The sequence below is a fragment of the Aethalodelphis obliquidens genome, unplaced genomic scaffold (genome assembly GCF_003676395.1).
Source record: "Aethalodelphis obliquidens isolate GAN/ISIS:26980383/991018 unplaced genomic scaffold, ASM367639v1 scaffold67, whole genome shotgun sequence".
In the NCBI taxonomy this organism is placed as follows: Eukaryota; Metazoa; Chordata; class Mammalia; order Artiodactyla; family Delphinidae; genus Aethalodelphis; species Aethalodelphis obliquidens.
Window position 1 is genome coordinate 9511120 of NW_020838011.1, and position 19984 is coordinate 9531103.

General features: G+C 34.9%; 1 protein-coding gene across 1 annotated transcript in view; it reads right to left on the reverse strand.

Annotated features, from left to right (window-relative positions):
* The window catches only part of TMPRSS11D (transmembrane serine protease 11D), a 69424-nt gene extending 53907 nt beyond the window's left edge, over nt 1-15517 (reverse strand). Inside the window, exon 1 of the mRNA XM_027089639.1 lies at nt 15388-15517. Within this exon, the coding sequence (XP_026945440.1) occupies nt 15388-15395 (8 nt within the window). The 5' untranslated portion in view covers nt 15396-15517. The remainder of the gene's footprint in view (nt 1-15387) is intronic.
* Between the last annotated feature and the right edge of the window lie 4467 nt (nt 15518-19984).

Consider the following 19984-nt stretch of genomic DNA (forward strand, 5'->3'; position numbering starts at 1 on the left):
CTCATGAAAGGTAGCGATGCATCTTGTCTGCCAGGATATGCCCCATTCCTACATAATACCCATTACAGAGTCCACATCAGGCATTGCTACGGAAAAATTTATGAATGACTCTGCAAAGGGGGTTTTAAAAAATAATTTTACTATAGTTTGGAGGGACTTTATGTAAGATTGTATGCTGTGCATTCTTATTTTAAATAGTGACAAAAATATAGATCAGAGAATAATCTCTGCCATCTATTGAGTGCATACCATGTACCGGCTGAACTTTTCTACCTCATTTAATTTAATCCCTATTAAAAACCCTTATTTACAGGTAAGAAACAGAAGCTTACTCAGCTAGTAAGAGAGCTGGAATGCAAATACAGGTCTGTCAAGCTCAAACTACAAATGGCCACTTCAGATGGGAGGAAGTTTTCTGTTAATCATCACGTTGTTGTTATTAATTTCTGTCACACTTACTACCTTATTGTTGATACTAAGAAATGGAAAGTTCAAAAATATTTCTATAGCCCTTGTATTACAGGATGTGCAAACACATATATTTGAGTGTGTGTATTTACATTTTATGTTGGAGTTAAGAAGAATATGAGAAATGGTTCCAAAGTAGAGGAACTTACTCTATTTTAGTCCCTTTCATTAACTTTGGATGGGGTCATGAGGCAGGCAATAGAGACTATCTAATTGAATGATTTAATTTTTTAAGTTGAGAAATACTTTGTTCAGACAAGGTCTTGAAAGGCTTGGAAGCTTAATGATTAAAACAGATGAAAATGGAGTAGCTTCTCTGTTTGATTTTGAGTTGTGGGAAAAGGACACCTTCCTATTTCCAGCAAATCACTGATCTAGTCCAACACTTTAATTTATTTATTTATTAACTTTTTTTTTTTGGTTGTTCTTGATAACCTTAGGTGTGCTCCGAAAGAAAAGAGAGACAGGATTATTCAGGATTGCACAACTGGATGATTGTATTATTCAGGATTGCACAACTGGATGATGGTAGAGTAAGTGCCATAGTTTTAAGACTTCTTGAATATGTTTGTTTTATTAAAACATGATGCATTCTGAAAACTCTGGGTTCATATGGAAGATAAGGTTCCTATCCTTGAATCACAAATCCACAACATTTTATGTGCATGTACCTTTGGAATGCACTACATTACTTTCTTTTAATTCAATGGTTTACCTTCCAACTTAACTTTATCTTGGGTAACATTTAAATAAGTTTATATTCCTTGAGGATATACAGCACTTTATACCAGTTGAGGATACAGAGACTGGGCAAGTGGTAAGGGACCTGAGCAAGCCTATACAATGATTTTTTGAGAGTTAGGAAAAGACAACTTCTCTGGGAAACAGAGACAGTGGTGTTTCTTGGTCTGCATGCAGCTCTACTCTGGGGTAGACAGCTTGTCAGGGAGCATAGGCACCATCTAGGCTTCCAGTCTCTCCCTGAACCAGCATTTCTGTGCATTGCACAAACTGCACACGTGTGTACAACAGACCTGAAATGATGTGTCAGAGCTTTGAAATCTGCTGCTAGTGGGAAAAGCCAATCTAGGATTCATTTTTTTCTCATAAAGTTTGCAAATTGATATGGACAAATGACTAATAGGTATTATGTAAGCATATGCCTATGTTTGCATGTATGTAGTAGTTGAGTTGGGGAGTTGATGATGGTTCAGGAGAACCTGCTGCCAATGAAGCCAAGAGTGTGGGCTCAGTAGCTTCACAGGCTAGTTAAGTTCTTTCTTTCTTAGGACTCAGGCTGTATCCTGGAACTCAGGCTCTTTTTAACAGATCCAGGCCACAGATTCAACTCCCATGAGAGAGTGTGGCCATAATAAGACAAATCCATCCTTATTGCTGGGGGAAAAATTAATTCCTTCCCTATGGTACTCTATTCATACTTTGTCTAATTGGTTCTAAACTTGAAGGAGTCAATTTTTCATATACTGGAAGTTCATGGACATTCTTTTTTTTTGGAGCAGAAAAAGGTTTATTTCAGGGCCAAGCAAGGAAAATGGCCAGCTCGTGTTCAAAAGCCCAGAACTCCCATGGACAGTCTTTCTCCAGTTTATTATTATTATATCATTGAAATGTATTTTAAGATGTTTTACAGCAATTGTTACTTGATTAAAAAGATTCACTGAGTTCTGTTTGAGGATAGATCTTGGGCTGCATTAAACAATTATTGGAGAAGGGAAAAATTATAGATTATACTTCAGCATAGTATATCAAGTTTTAATTTACTTGGACCCAGCTACATTGAAAAATAATTCCAGTTTTGCAATACATTCTTTGTTAATAATGTTCACTTTACATTTCTGCAATAAGTAAGGAAATTAAAAATTATTTCTTTTTGAGATTTCCTTCATTCTAATATCAGTCATGTTTTTGAAATGAAAGACCTGAGATATAAAAGATTCCTTTCATTGACTTTAAACTTCTGAGCATAGTGTTTAATTCCTGCATTGTAAAAGACTTATAAGGAGATGTAGAAAGAGAACTGGAGTTAGGAGGTGTGGATTCAGGTTCTCTCTCTGTCAAATCTAAGCTATAAGGTCTCATGTAAATCATAATTTTTTCAAACTCCAGCTGTCTTATTTTAAAAATTGATAAAACAATACCTTCCCTAACCAAAGAGAACAAAATAAAATGTATGTGACAATTATTTGTAAAATTCTGAAAAAGTTTTTCAGAATATAAGGCATTATTATAGGGACAACTGAAGTATACTAGAAAGATCTCAAGAACAGAAGATTGTTATTCCAGTAACTGTTGAGTGATCTTGAATGAGTCCTTCTAACATGGTGGAGTTTCAGTTGCCCCAGCTGTACCATGGTGATAACAATACCCACCGCACAGTATTTTGTGAGAATTAAAGCAGATAATATGCATGCTATATAAACTATAAAGTGCTAAAGAAGCACAAGGCACCTTTGGAGTAAGAAGAAATTGTTTTCATTAATCAATTTAATCTTATTTATTACCCTCTGTTCATATTTAATTTATACTATCAAGAGAAGAAAATATATTTCATTTAAAATATTCAGTTTTACCTATTTACCTATTCTACTCTATCTCCACTTTTTTCAAGCTTACTTTATACACATTCTTTTTCAGAGATGACTTCTAATTTATATCTTTAGTTGTAATGTTTTTCATGAGCTCCAATTTCCTCCAACTGACACCTGGGTGTTATCATATATATACCTTAGACCAAAGGAAAGGAACATGTCCACAGCTGCCTCTACTGAAGTCCTTTTTGTAGTAGAAGAAATTTAATATTAGTTTTCTACTCTTCTTATATATTTTTACTCTTCTTATTCCTTTATTCAGAAAGATTTATTGGTTTTACATGCCTGTAATTTTGCCAGGCATGTAAAAATAAATAAAATTCCTTAAATAACTTTAGAGTGATAGGTAAAAAGTGGCACATAGCACTCCAAATGCTATAGAAATTGAGAGGTCAGAGAAGTAACTTTTGGTTAAAGGAAATATAAATTGATTCCAGTCTTCATGGAAGATGTGGCATGTGAGCTATACTTTGCAAGATGGGCAGGACTTCTGAGCAGATGAAGAAACAAGAACAAAAGAGAAAGTGCAAAGTGTGCTTGGGGAATAGTAATTGGCCCTGTATTGTACTTATAGATTAGTAAATGGAAAAATAATCTGGAAAACTAAGTCAGTCAAGATTATAGAAGACACTAAGTGTGATGGATTTGGAGTCTTTGCTTGCTTTAGGACATCACTGAGGTTTTTGAAATGAGTAGTTACAGAAAAACAGTAGTGTTGTAGAAAGGCTAATCTGGTGGCCTGATTGGGCCACAATGGGAGGGAGTTGGGAGGCAGGAGGTCTTACTGGGGAGACTAACTCATTAGTCCGTGAACGGGATAGGATGGGCCTAGGGCCTTGCAGAGACTGTAGGATGGAAAGGGAGGGATGGAGGGAAATATGGAAGATGGAAAACTAGGATCAGTCCCTGATAGAGAATTCAGTGCCAGAGGCAAGAGGAGCAAGATGAGGCTGAAGGCTCAGCCTGAGTAACTTAGGAATTAGTTATACTAGTTATATGAATAGATAATTTGAGTTTTTACAGGTATTTTAATAATATTTAATTTTAGTAACTAGCAGTACTTGTATGATATTTCCCAGCAGTTAGCTGGAAAGGTACGTCTAACCTAAGAAAAGATCTTGGGACTGGAGGTATCCTTTCTGAAGCCATTATCTGAGAGAGAGTAATTTAAAGCTCTGAAAAAGAGTGTGAAACCAACTCATTTCACTAAATTTGGATTAAAAAAATACAATGTAAATGTCTAGGCAGATATGCAGAAACACATGAATTTGATTTCATAAAGAACTTCCCATTACTACAGCCTTAGGTATCCATTAATAAGTGAAAGCACTTGGCATTATGAAAATCAGTATGTGTATATAATTTAGGCAGCCATCAATTAATATCTACTAAACACATATAATTACACCATTGTCCGAAGTGAAATAATTTTTACATATGAGACTAAAAATGCAATGAACCATGACCCAGTGAAAATGAACTTTTATTGTGGCTTACAAATAGAAAAGAAAGAAATACAAAATTTTGTCTGTACTTCTTTAACTAGCCTACACTTTATTTATTTAGATTTTTTTTTTTTGGCTGTGCCGCATGGCATATGGGATCTTAGTTCCCCAACCAGGTATCGAACCCACACCCCCTGCAATGGAATCATGGAGTCTTAACCACTGGACTGCCAGGGAAGTCCTAGCTAGTCTACACTTTAAAGAGGCACGAATAGTCAAATGAATGAAACAACATAAATGACTACTCATGCTGGGTGCTTGGGTGTATGGTTATTTAAACAGTTGATTGATGGTTTAATGGAGTCGGAATTGTCCTTCAGTAGCTGATTATTCTGTGTACTTATGGCATAATATAATGAGACCAAGGTCAAAGGTTTCATCGCAGATAGATTTTCCCAACCAGTTCAGAGCTATAGGTTGAGCTTTTGTTCTTATTTGCTATTTTGCTGGTGTGTTCCTTTTGTAGTACAGAGCTGGCCCCCTCACCCCATAAAGAGTAAGGAATTGGAGCATCTAATTAAACAAAATGGTCTTGGCACAAGCTATACCACCAAGGTGGCACATTGATCACCCCAATTAGGGCTTCATGCTGAATGCTATGTGCTTTTCTTGTGTTGGCAATATTGTTTTTGTATATTTTAATACTTTCTTATATCTTCAAGATTAAGAATGCTGATGCTGAAATGTTTATCAGATATCCAAGATAACCTTGGATATTTATCTTGTAATATTTTGTCTCAATTTCTTGGTGCTGCATGGTGATGCTACTTCCATGTATTTCTAATGTGATTCCATGTTTCTTTATATTTTAGACCTTATCTCTTACTTCTTTCTACCTCCGTGTTGTGCTCCAAACATCCTGGCACTCTCCGTCTCAAGGATTTTGTGCTTGCTGTTCCCTCTCCTTGGAACACTTTTCTTAGGTTTCCCCAGGGCTCCCTCCCTCCCTTCCCTCCTTCAAGTCTTTGCTAAATTGACACCTTCTCTGTGAGGCTTCCCTACTTAAAATTGCTCCTCCTCCCCTAGTACTCTCTATCCTCTTTTCCTGCCTTATTATTTTGCAGAACACTTAGAGCCTTCTGATATACCATATTACTTATTTAGTTTGTTATCTGTCTCCCCTCATTGATTTAGAAGCTCCAGGAGGGTGGGGATTTTCCCTTCCTTCCCTCCTTCCCTCCTTCCTCCTCATGAGTAATGTATTTATTTTAAGAAGACTGGTCCCATTACTCTGGTTTCTCTGTATTCAACATATTCAAGAACTGTTCCAAGAAAGGCATTTACTAGAAGCAGGAATTAATTCTGATATTGAAAAGACTGTAAAGGAATGTGACATCCAAAAACAAGAGTCTTTGTTCATGAGTCAGGCTGATTTCATAGGCCTTTTCAGGGGAAGAGATTCTTGACTGTGGAAGACTTATCCAAAGAAAATCAAAGTCCTTCCTTTTCAAATCACAGCCCTAATACAGCCTTGCACCCATTGTTTTAAAGTAAGCATTTCCAGATACTTGTTTCTGATCTTTCTTTGATATTTATCTTATTTTAAACTAAGGCAGGAGATGGTATATCTGAATTGTCCCACTCATGCTCATTTTCCTCAAGCAGATGGTCTGGTTTAGAGAATGGAATGTACTGCTGAGGAGGGTTTGAGGAATGCTGCTGGACATAGATCAGTAAAGCTTGCCAGGTTTCATTTACTCAGTATATACCTCCAAATTCAATAAAAGGGTTAGCCTTGCATAATTATTAGTAGAGGATATTTGAAGACTCCTAACTGACATAGAGTCAGTTAAAGACTTAAAGGCATATTCTGGTTACTGCTCTGCTAAACTTAATATACACTTGCTTTTATAAGGAAGGTCAACTTTGCTGGAACTATATAGCTGCCTAAAGGTGGATTCTGATTCTGTAACTGAGATTATGGAGGCTTTTCCATGTGCAAATAGGCACAGTGGCACTATGGTACACGGTGTCACTGTCTGCAAAGGTGAACCTGCGTAGGTGATCTGAAAACTACAGAACAGTTGAAATACTTCTGGAACTTGACAATGCTGATATTTTAAGAATATTTCTCTAGGAATCACCAAGTCCACAAAGTCATGGGAGCAACGCTTTCTTGACTCTACCACTGTCAAAAAACGTGTACCTGGTGTTTCAATACCAACAACTGTAATAGAGAAAATCCTGACAGAGGTTACCTATCTCCTTGCTGATTAATGTTAGGGAGAGCTTAGCATGTACTCTAGAACAGGGGTCCCCAACCTCTCGGTTGCGGACCATTACCGGTCTGAGGCCTGTTGGGAACTGGGCCACACAGCAGGAGGTGAGCAGTGGGCAAGTGAAGCTTCATCTGCCGCTCCCCATTGCTCGCATTACCACCTGAACCTTCCCCTCCCCTCCACACTGTTCAAGGAAAAATTGTCTTCCACAAAACCAGTCCCTGGTGCAAAAAAGGTTGGGGACCGCTGTTCTAGAGGGCACTGCTCTTCTATGTTAGTTTTCCACCTGAATTCTAGAAAGTGTAGCTATCTATTGACAGAACCATTGAGCCCAGACTAGTTTCAGAGCAAGAAATAACTATTTAGTTGAAGATTTGCTTCCTTGTCTGTTTTCCTCCAAATAGTATATTTTTCCTATATAGATTTAGTTTTCAAAAACTAAATTTTTTTGTTTAGTTTTTTCAAAAACTAAAGATATTTTCTTCAAAAAATTTTTTTTAAACTAAAGATGGTATTTAACCTTTATCGGCACCAACATTATTTTGCTGTCTTTTTGCAAATTACAAAGACATATTCTTGACACTATAAGCATGTGATAGTTTATTGTCAAAATCCTCTTTTAAAAATGTGTATTTGAAATTAATTTTTAAAATTAAATGTATCTATTGGGATGATGAAAATGTTCTGAAATTAGGTTTTGGTGATGTACAAATCTGTAAATATACTAGAAACCACTGAACTGTACACTTAAACAGGTGAACTTTATGATACATAGTTACATTTCAATAAAGCTGTTAAAATTGTTTATCTTTTAATGATTCTTAACTTACTGCAATAACAAAATTACCAAACTTTCAAAGAGTAATTGACAGTGAGGGTGGACTTGAACTCACAGAGACAGAAAAGGACTCAATAACCCATTCAGTTCAAGTTTCAGTGCCATTTCCTTGAAAGAAATTCTCATCTAGGTATTGGAATACAGTGGTGTGTTATTGTTAATAACAACAACAATAGCAAACAACTTGTTACAAATAATAGTTAAAGCATTAGAGTTTTGAAATGATTTACTTCTTACACAATTTAGAGCAGATAATTCTAGCATAACATTCCTCTCACTCATTTGTATTTTCTTTCTTCCTTTTTTTTTTTGAGTGGAGTTACAAGGAGTGCGTTAGGAATTGCTTATAAGCCTGGTTAGATCCAGGGGGGTATGTCACACATATTACTGTTACTTGTCAGGGTGGAAAAAAAGAACTAAGAAGTCCTAGAGAAAAACATATTTAAATTTCAGCTGCTAAATGACAATAAAGCCATTCATTTTCTGTGCATTCCGCAATTCTCCTGGGGAATTCCCAATTCCCCAATTTCTTCCTTTCTTAAGCGGCCTGACCTGTCTAGATAGCAGTGTCTCCCAAACTTATTTGAGCTCAGAAACATTTATTTCCAAAATACCTAACATTTTGAGGAGCACAGTGTTCCTGGAACTCAGTTAGGAAAATGCTCCTCTGTGAGTTGTGACTTGCCCAAGGCACTAAAGTGTTTCTGCAGGAGAGGAATGGGAAATCTATCGCACACCCAGGTTAGAGGGCATGCTCATTCATATTTAAACACACAAAGATACTTCTTGCTGTACCTTTCTCTCCATTTTGAATACTGGGGAGACTACCTTGTAGCTGTTTAGTTTAGTTGAAGTTGTTTTGTTTAGTACTTCTTATATTTTAATGTATGTATCAATTGCCTATTATGTAAACTTAAACTTAGTGAAGCTGGGGTTGGGCCCAAGATTCTGCATTTCCAACAAGCTCCCAGGTGATGCTGATGCTATTGGTCCCAGTACCACACTTTGTGTAACAAGGGTTTTGGATACATTTAGATCAGAGTAGCTCTAAGACAGAACAGAGCGATTTCTACTGAAGACATCCTAGTTTCTTCTCTGTTTCCTAAAGTCCAAGTACAGAGACAATCCTTTTCTGCTATAAGATCATTATGAAATGTCCAAAACCTTAACTTACTGCTTTGTCAAAATAAAACTAGATACATATTTGCTTTCTATAGAAAATAAATGGGTGAAGTATTTGGGGGCCCTTACTCCTAGCTCATTGTGACCTGATTTGTAATACTAAATTTAAAGTATCAGGATATTCCCTGTTTTATTTTTTCTACAAAGTGTGTCCCAATGAGGTGAGAAATTTGGTACATCACACTCTGGAGAAGCACAAGGCAGCATTTTTTGCCCCACATGTGTTCATCTTCTAATATTTGATTTGATTGTTATATATAGACCCAAATATTAAAAAATTCTAACAATTACCAAGGAGACAATCCTGTTTAATTTGTATAGAGAGATATATACCAGATTTTTAACATTGTTTACTTGGGGCGGGTGGGGCAGGGAGGCAAGAAAGGAGGTACAATGAAAAATGGGGTTGAAGAAAGAGAAAAGAAATGCACAAGTTAAGTAAAAATGTATTAGTTAAGGGTCTAAAGCAAGAAAGACATTTCAGCACAAACTAGATGAAATAAGTTAGTAGGAATGATAGAATAGAGAATATAGAAATTTACTGAACTATTCTCTCAGAGCTACTAGTTAAGGGTTATTACCAGTAAGTTGGAAGAAGTGGAGGCTGAAACCAGAAGCCCATATGTATTTATCATGGTTAGTTCTATTTAACTATATCCAGTAAATGATGATTGTTCTCATAGAAAAAAAGTAGCTTCTAATGAATCATGGACCAAACCCAAGATTAGTTGTTTCCAATGCTCTTGAGTAACATTTAGTTGTATCAATATATTTTTAAAAACATCTTGTACTCAAACCCATCTGAACTTAATCCTAGTGGCTTCTTGCCCAGATTTTCTAAAGAAGCAGGGGAAAGAATTGAGATTCTCAGTATCATTTTCCCAGGATGATTAATGAAATTAGCAGAGTTCCAAGGTGTATGACACTAGTATTTTTGAAGCCTACATAATAAAATATATTCCTCAGAACTTAGTAAAAATGCTGCCAGATACAAAATGCTGGCATTTTGTAAGAGTAATAACATTCTTCAGAATCACAGAATGTTAGCAGTGGAAGGGAACTTCAGGAATATCCACTCCAGATGAATCGACTGATCTAAAGAGAGATTAAGTGGTTGTACAGAGATGCCTCTTCATTTTCTTAATCTGTGGTTTTTTTCTGAAGTCTTATTTATTTATCTTTCAACCCAGGACATGGTGGGCACTGTATTAACACAGTGTTTATTGAATGAGTGGTGGAAAAATCAATAGATATTGAATACTTATTATGCCATTCTGCTAGACACTGGGGACTTTAAAACAATGGCCAATTGTCCTTGCTTAAGGCACTCATGACTTTCTGAGGGAAGATAAGATATAGCCTATTAGCAGGATTTCACACCCTTGACCATTCCTTTTTATTGAAACACTCTCTTTCTATTAATTTCCATGATTCCACACTCTTTTTATCCTTTTGACTCTTCTTTTAAATGTCTTTTGCTGGTTGCTTCTCCTCTATTCAACCTTAAGAGTCTAGTGTTGCTCCATGCTCTGTCTTTGGGTGTTCACTTTTCTCATTAGTTGATCTCATTCAGTCAACTTCAATTACCATCTAAGCTAACAGTTCTCAAGTTTTTGTGTGTGTAAAAATCAGTTGAGAAGTTTGTAAAAACCATGGAACTGGATGGAATCACACAGAAAGTAAGCAGAGCTACAGAAGAAAAGAAGTTATACCTCAAATTACTTAGAATTTGGACAACAGTAAAATGAGAAGGATCCAGTAACATAAACTCAGAAAGTTTCACCAGTGGGATAGTAGAAAAATCAAGAGAGAATGATGTTTTGGAAGCTTTGTGAAGACTGTGTTTCAAGGAGGGAATGATCTGTTGTGAAGCTGTTAAGTAAAATGAACTCTGAGATCTGACCACTGGATTTTGCATGATCACTGGAGAGCTAGACAAGAGCAATTTGAGAGCTGTGGAGATGAGAAACTGTTTGTAATGGGAAAAGAGAGAATGGGTTAAAGATAAACATGCATACACTCTATGGTCCAGAAAATTCATTTGCAGGAACATACCCAAGAGAAACTCTTGCACATTTGTACCATTGGACCCATTCAAGAGTGTTCAGAGCTGTGTTATTTGTAATGGTAAAATCCCCAAACAGTGGATATGTAGGTTATATTATACTCCTACAATGGGATATCATATAGCTGTGAACACGAATAAGTTATTACTATACATCTTATAAAACCTAATTTTGATCCCATGTAATGAATTTAAAATATAGGTAGAACTAAGCAGTATGTTCTTTAGGGAGATACACACACACACACACACACACACACACACACACACACACACACACACACACACATATATACATACACATATATACGTATGTATATGTATATATATATATCATAAAGATAATCAAGGAAATTTAGATACCACGACAGATAACAGTTACAAGGGCAGTGTTGGGGGAGGGCAGTTAGTGAACAAGATGTAACTGGGGAGGGGCCCAGAGCGTCTTCTAAATTACAGTGATACTGTTTTTCTTAATGAATGCTGAGTACTCAGAGGTTCATTTTTAAATAAGCCTTTGTGTGTGATATATTTCATAATAAAAAACTTTTAAGTAAGAAAAGTGAATGGGAGAAGAAAATAGAAATCGAGGCAGTGGGTCTAAACAAACTTTTACAAGAGTTTTGCTGTTAAGGGGAGAAAATGAGAAATGAGGCAATAGCTAGAGAAGAGTTGTGGATCAGGGAGGAATTTTTTTTTTAAACTGAAGATAGCATGGTATGTCTTTATACTGATAGGAATATTCCAGCAGAGAAGGAAACTATATGTTTTAATTTGTTTAATTCAGAATAAAAAAATGTCTAGGTTAGAAAAATGTTCGATGGATTTATTTATCCACTGACTTGAAATTTGAGATCACATATCCTTTTATTAATCATTGATACATTTGTTTATACTTCTGGCACATGGATATTGAAAATATTGTATTGAATCTGCCATTTCTTTTTGTTGAGTTATTCATCAGTGTAAACTTTTCCAAAGTCAGTTTTATTTTCAATGATCTTAGTTACCCAGTGAATGATTTTAGACTTGGGATGGTACTTTAATTTTATATATCATTAGCACATGCTAAATTTAGACTTAAAGAATACTATGAAAAACTGAAATTATGGCAAGTTTTCTTTGCTCAGGAGAATGAGATCCTTCAAGTTGGAGCAATACCTTTTAAGGAATTGGATTGGGTATCTTTAGGTTCCCTTACAGCAACAGATACTGATTGTTGTCCTCATGACTTATTTTAGGGGTGTCAACTGTAACCACCCCTGTGATGGCATGGAGTGGCATGAGTCAGATAACGAACAAATTTCTGAGGAAGTAATTTGAGTTCCTTCTGGAGGACAAATTGTCAGTGGATATAAGAGAATTTGCTAGAAAATACATGATTCTAGGGGACTGATTGCAGTCACCATGTATTATAATGCCATCACCACTCCCCAGCCTGTACCAACATTAGAAAAATAGTCTGGCCAAATGGGCAACTGGTTTAGCATGTGGCTTGAGGCGTTTATGGGCAATACCTTCTTGTGCTTTAAATGTACCATTTTGGGCTCCATGACTGTAAAGGTAAGTTGGTATCCACTTGTCTAATTTCTACTAAGAAATATGTCCTTTGCCTACTGATTTACAATTTTAAGCATGGTTTTTGAAAATTAAAATAGCAATTCATAAACCAGAATTGAAACAACAGGAAGAATTTGGAATACATTTTTGACAATTACAGCCTTTTTTTTCCCCATGGCATTTGATTGGCTTTGGCATGTCTCTCTGGTCAGTTAATCATATCAAGAGCACAAACAAAAAGGAAGAAAATGGAAATAAGATTTGTTATGGTGGGAGGAGTCCTGCTAAGACCTGTCTGTACCTGAGCTGAGATATGCTCATTTGCCTTAAATCTTTCCTTAAACTACATTCTGAATTCCAGCTTTTAACCTTCATCCTGTTTTCCAAACTTCATCTCATACTTTTTATGTAATCCAGTGAAACAGACACTCTCTCAGAGGACCTAAGAACATCTGAAATGAATAATAATTGTATCACAATAACAGAGCTGCCCAGGTCCTCTAATAGGATTTCCCTCTTCAGTGAGGGGTGAACAGATAGGTAAAGAAAGAAACACACCATCTTTGCAACCTTAAGGAGAAGACAACCTAAAAAAGGTCTGGAAGTTTAATTTATACATAAAAGTAATCAAACCATTCAAGAGACCCCATTCTCAACAAAAGGTATCACAGAATTACCTGGAGATTTACCTAAAATTACCTAAAAATGACATAGAATTACCTAAAAACATATTACTTTCATTTCTCTTCCCCTACCCAATTTGGATACCCTGCTCCCTCAGAGCATATGGAGGAACTGGAAAATAGTGAAGTTTGAGTTTTTTTCTTTTAAATTGAAGATAGTGAGGTGTGTCTTTATGCTGATGGGAATATTCAAGAAGAGTAGGAAACTATGTTTTAATTCATTTCTTGCACTATTAAACTCAGGCATGTATCCTGTCAAAATAAAAATTTGGGACTTCCCTGGCGGTCCAGTGGTTAAGACTCCGCACTTCCAGTGCAGGGTGCGCGGGTTCGATCCCTGGACAGGGAACTAAGATCCCACGTGCCTCGAGGCGCGGCCAAAAAATAAAAAATAAATAAATAAAATAAAATAAAATAAAAATTTGTCTATTTTAAAATTATGCAAGCCATTTGAGTATACTCTCCTCTTCCCACTAAAAATTCTACTCTTTACTCATGTTGACAGAAGGCATTGTTTTCTAGTCATGGGTCCTCAAATTGATGAACAAGGTCCATAAGTTATTTTCAAAATTTTACCAATTTGGCACAGTGACTCTGATTATCTTGTTCCGATAAAATCAACCAACCAATCAACCAATGAACAAACCTAATTGTGAGTTATATATTTTTAGGTTAATAAAAGAGGAAAATCTGATTATATGTAGATGCAGCTTATTTTTAAGAGATAAAATATTTCGAAGTATGATCCATAGAAACCAAGTTGCAAAGAAGAGTTCTCTGTAATTATAAAGTTTGGTTCTCATTGAGTGTAAGGATGGATCAATTTAGAAATTAGATTGATTCAAGGCATTCTGAAATTGTACATCACTTTCATTATTTCCATTATTTCCATGTTTCCCTTTATTTTCCTTTGAATAACATTTAGCTGTTTATGAGATTCAATTTCTTTAAAAAATCAGAGAAATTTCTTTGCAAAATTAAAAACGTTTCAGCAAAATACATTTCAAACTCTATTGTGTTTAACGAAACAATACCAGATTGTTATAGGAGGTTTAGGAAAAAATAGAATTCATAAGCTCACCACTCTAATACAACAAACACAATTAGTGTTTTATATTTCTCATAGACGTTTTCACATGTATAGTTTTACAAAGTGTTAATCAATGAGTGAATACAATTTTGTGATTTATTTTCACATAAAATGAGAATACATAACATAAATTATTTCATAGATTTTAACCTATTTTAATGTGTTATTAAACCTATCCCTTCTATGAATATGAAATAATTTATTTTTATTATTTTCTTATATTATTACTTGTTAATTATCATTTATTTTTGGAAAATTAGATTGCTATCCATTTTTTATTCTTTTATATATATTCAAATGCACATAATTGTACATATTTTATTGAAATTATTTGAATTTTGATTGAGTTTTCTAAAGTTCAGGAGATTTAAAATAAACACAACTACACTTAACATGGCCAATAGATTGTCCATATTTTATTTATTCCTCTTTTAAAATGACTTACCAATATCATACTTTTCTTTGTTCATGGGAAAACAAAATAAACAATATACTCATAGATGCAGACACAAACACATCAAATTATGTAATTTTGAGATTGTACCATCTAACTCTAGATTGTGCTACAATTTTGTTGCTTTTTTTATGTGAAAGTGTATGATCATAAATAGCTATTAATTGAAAAGAAAACTAGGCAAATACTATTTTTTCTTAAGTATCAACAAGAACTTGAAATTAATGATATCATAGTATATAATAGGTAGACAAATATAGTCTTTGCTTTCTTAAAGAGGACTTCAGGATTCACTGCATATTTAATAGCTAGTAATAATATTGCGACAGGAGTAAAAATAGAGAATCCTTAAAAAACTTTAAACAACAGAGGTATTTTTTACTGATTACATTTTAAAAGCCACACATCAGTTTTTTGAAAAGTTAAATATGAGAAAACAAAAACACTTCCTTATTCAAACATGTTTTCATAACGCTAAGCCATCTTTTTAGGTTTATTCATTTTGTTAAAAATTCAGTCAAGCAGTCAAGCACCTTATGTAAACAATATCAAGCATGTTATCTAAACAATATCTAAGAGTTTCAATGAACTTTTGAGAAAAATAACTAGAAGATTGCTAGGCACAGCCAAAATTTCTTAAGCTTCTGTACATTTTTCAAATGCTTTATGATATAGTCAAAATTTCAGAACTACAGCAGCAAAAATAGGACTTACCTATACATTTTAATCCTGAGTAATAAAGAGGTCCTTTTTTCTGCCTGTCCAACTGCTCTGAGATTTCCACTCAGATGAATGACGCTTGTGTGTTATATGTGATCTATGAAAGAACTGAAGACAAAGGAGGAAATCCCACACAATTAAAACCTAACTTGTTAAACAAGTCTGAAGGAATCAACTTGAACCAATTATGTGACTTGTGGAATGGAATCAGAAATAGACAGGAAATTTTACAAATTGGTAAAAATTTTATTTATACTGGTAAATTGTGATTACATATGATAAAAGATGATAGGTATTTTGTGAAAGCTTGAAACTAGTCCACAGGCTGTAGTGTCATAGTTTTTCATTTAAAAAGGATGTGACACTCGCCCGTATTATCATGTTGTCATACAACTTATTCTTTGCCACACAAGCCAAAGACGATCAGAAAATACTTTCCAGATATTAATTGGTAGTACTACCTTTGAATTCTCCCTTCTTTGTGATAAAATTCTGTTTTTCTCATAGCACTTGAAACAGAGATTCAGAGAAGTAATTGATTACATATACAAAGTTGTGGGATAAGCAAGCAGAACAGTTGGAACTAAAATTCACTTTATCTTTTTCTCTATGCCTTTTTAAAAAAATATTCTAACTCAATACTGCTAGTGGATGAGTGGACAGCAGAGTGTAGTACGAATATTCCATGTAGAATAGCATGGAAGTGAGAAAGGACATTCCTGTTTATTGTGTTGGGAAGGACAGGAGATAAATTTGGAAGGTTATGCTGAGTTTACTTTGGGAGAAATAATGAATGCTAAATAATTGGAATGTGTAACAGAATTAGGAAATTTGAATTTTGGTCTCAACTTTTTCAACAACTAGTTGCAAAGCCTAAGCAAAAAAATCACTTATCACTATATGAGTCTCATTTATTTACTGAGAAAAATGAGAAGCTGAATTACGTGGTTTTAGAGGACATTTTTATCTCTAAAATTCTATGACTTTATCTTGTAAATCACTGATAGCTAATGTCTAATGGATTCACTCCAAGACTTCAATTCCAGAAGTGTTCAATTACTTATGCATTTTTTATATAATGTGCATACCATACAACAGGAACAGGAATGCATGGGCTCCTCCCTGCCCATCTCCCCTATATATTTTCATCAGATCCTATGTCTCATGACTGATATTCTGACCTTTTTTTTATTAGTAAAAAGAATAAAACAATATATTAAAAACATTTGAACAAAGTTACCTAAACAAACCATTTTTATTTTATATGTTAACCTTTAAGTACTTTTCACATGTACAGCTCTTTTTCACAAGTTATATCATAGTATATAGCTTTGTATTGTGCTTTTTATTATGCTCAATGTTATTTCATAAGCATATTCTTGTGTTACTAATTTTTATTTCTAGTAGCTGTATATATTATTTCTGGTAGCTGTGCATCTGTCTAATGGCTGCATAAAAAGTATAACTTTATTTTGATATAATTTCAAACTTGCAAATATAGTACCTAGATTCATCAATTATTAAGAATTTTAACAGCTGCATTTTAAAAGGTGAATCATATCACACTGAACAGATTCATCATAAAATACTGAAACCATCTCCTAATGTGAAGTATTTTGACCACCTTCACGAATGTAGTCTTTTTTTTTAACCCTGCTGCTGAATTTTTCCTTGAAATAAATGAAAAAGAAAAAATAGCATACTGGGGCAAATCATTTAAATATTTTAATGACCTTTAAAAATTTGCTTTTATTTTAATAATTTTTTTAAGATGTGGAGTATATTGTCTTCTGGGTTTTGTTGACAGTACTTTCCCCCAACTATGTGTGCTCTTTTTTCTCCATCTTTGTATTTCCTGGAGCAATCAGCAAAGCCCTTTTTAATGAGAAGGTACTTAGCACACATTAATTGAATGCCCAGTAACTGAATGAATTAATGCAGATCCTGGTTTTGCAACACTGTTCACAACAGAACTTGGGAATGAGTCAGGGGAGAGGCATGGGGTAAACTGCATTCAGTCTGAAAGCAACTTCCTGCTTTCCTATGATGAGCTCAGCACAAGAAGAGAGGTGGGGCATGAAATTATGGTTTGTGAAAGCAGAAATAGAGTCACAGATGTAGAGAACAAACTTATGGTTACCAAAGGGGAAAGGGAGGCGGGTAGGATGAATTGGGAGATTGGGATTGACATATATACACTACTATGTATAAAATAGGTAACTAATGAGAACCTGCTGTATAGCACAGGGAATCTACTCAATGCTCTGTGGTGACCTAGATGGGGAGGAAATCCAAAAAAGAGGGGATATATGTATATATGTATAGCTGATTCACTTTTCTGCACAGCAGAAACTAACACAACATTGTAAAGCAACTATATTCCAATAAAAATTAATAAAAAACAAAAAAATTATGGTTTGTGAGGCAAAGGAATTGCTCTTAACAAGGACTTATTCAAAAGATGTTGACTCTTAATTTTCAGATCCTCAGGGAGTGGCAGGATAGGTCTTGACCTTTTCTATTCTATAGGGAAGCCATTGCAAGAATAAGGAATGTAGAATGACATTGTACAAAAAAATATCAGAATCCTCTTCTTCCCTGCCATAGGCTTGATTTTATTCCTCCACCTGTATATTCACAAAACCAAGACAATGTGACCTAAGACTGACAGGAACAAGCTTCAGGGAAATATCAATAGAAGAGATCATTTGTTTTGATGGAGGATAAATCATGTAGTGTAAACACTATCAAGATTGGTTCTTTTGCCTGCCTAGGCTGAGTGGGGAGATCATGGTAAAGACAGTATCTCCAAATACACAAATGTCTGAAAATAGACCTAGCTTTAAAAGAAGTATGAGTCATTCAGTGGAACCCGTCACAACAATATGAGCAGAAGAAAACAACCAAAAGGCAGATGATGTAAGAAGGCGTGGGCCAGAGTGTTTTCTTTGAATTTGGAGATTGTTTAGTCATCATGTCCAGGACAGCACTTTCGTATGGCTATGGCTGGTAATGAATTTGTCATGACCTCCTTCACAGAGTTATTATATAGATAGAAAAAGAAAGTTAATGATGTGCCCACCATTTGAAAGTTGTAAATGTTGTTTAAATAGAAATATTTACATTTAGTATAAGTGTAAATTTAAAAGTGGGGTAGTAATTGGATTTTCTAAGTCTGGCCAAGAGTCTATTTTATTTTGTTTCTTACTATGTGCAGGTTCTTTTTTTTTAAATTAATTTTTATTGGTGTATAGTTGCTTTACAATGTTGTGTTAGTTTCTGCAGTGCAGAAAAGTGAATCAGCTATACATATATCCCCTCTTTTTGGATTTCCTCCCTATTTAGGTCACCACAGAGCATTGAGTAGAGTTCCCTGTGCTATACAGTAGGTTCTCATTAGTTATCTATTTTATACATAGAACCGTATATATGTCAATCCCAGTCTCCCAATTCATCCCATCCTTCTTTCCCCGCCTGGTATCCATACCTTTGTTCTCTATATCTGTGTCTCTATTTCTGTTTCGCAAATAAGTTTATCATTTTTCTAGATTCCACATGTAAGCAATATTATATGATATTTGTTTTTCTTTTTCTGACTTAGTACACTCTGTATGACAGTCTCTAGTTCCATCCATGTCTCTGCAAATGGCACAGGTTCATTCCTTTTTATGGCTGAATCATATTCTATTGCATATATGTACCACATCTTCTTTATCCATTCTTCTGTTGATGGACATTTAGGTTGCTTCCACGTCCTGGCTATTGTAAATAGTGCTGCAATGAACATTGCAAGTGTCCTTTTGCATTATGGTTTTCCCAGGGCATATGCCCAGGAGTGGGATTGCTGGGTCATATGGTAGTTCTATTTTTAGTTTTATAAGGAAGCTCCATACTGTTCTCCATAGTGGTTGTATCAATTTACATTCCCACCAACAGTGCAAGAGGGTTCCCTTTTCTCCACACCCTCTCCAGGATTTATTGTTTGTACATTTTTTGATGATGGCCATTCTGACCGGTGTGAGGTGATACCTCATTGTAGTTGTGATTTGCATTTCTCTAATGGTTAGTGATGTTGAGCATTCTTTCATGTGTTTGTTGGCAATCTGTACGTCTTCTTTGGAGAAATGTCTATTTAGGTCTTCTGCCCATTTCGGGATTGGGTTGTTTGGTTTTTTGATATTGAGCTGCATGAGCTGTTTGTATATTTTAGAGATTAATCACTTGTCAGTTGCATGATTTGCAAATATTTTCTCCCATTCTGAGTTTTGTCTTTTGGTCTTGTTTATGGTTTCCTGTGCTGTCCAAAAGCTTTTAAGTTTCATTAGGATCCACTTGTTTATTTTTGTTTTCATTACTGTAGGAGGTGGGTCAAAAAAGATCTTGCTGTGATATATGTCAAAGAATGTTCTGCCTATGTTTTCCTTTAAGAGCTTAATCGTGTCCGGCCTTACATTTAGGTCTTTAATCCATTTTGAGTTTATTTTTGTGTATGGTGTTAAGGAGTGTCCTAATTTCTTTCTTTTACATGTAGCTGTCCAGTTTTCCCAGCACCACTTATTGAAGAGACTGTCTTTTCTCCATTGTATATTCT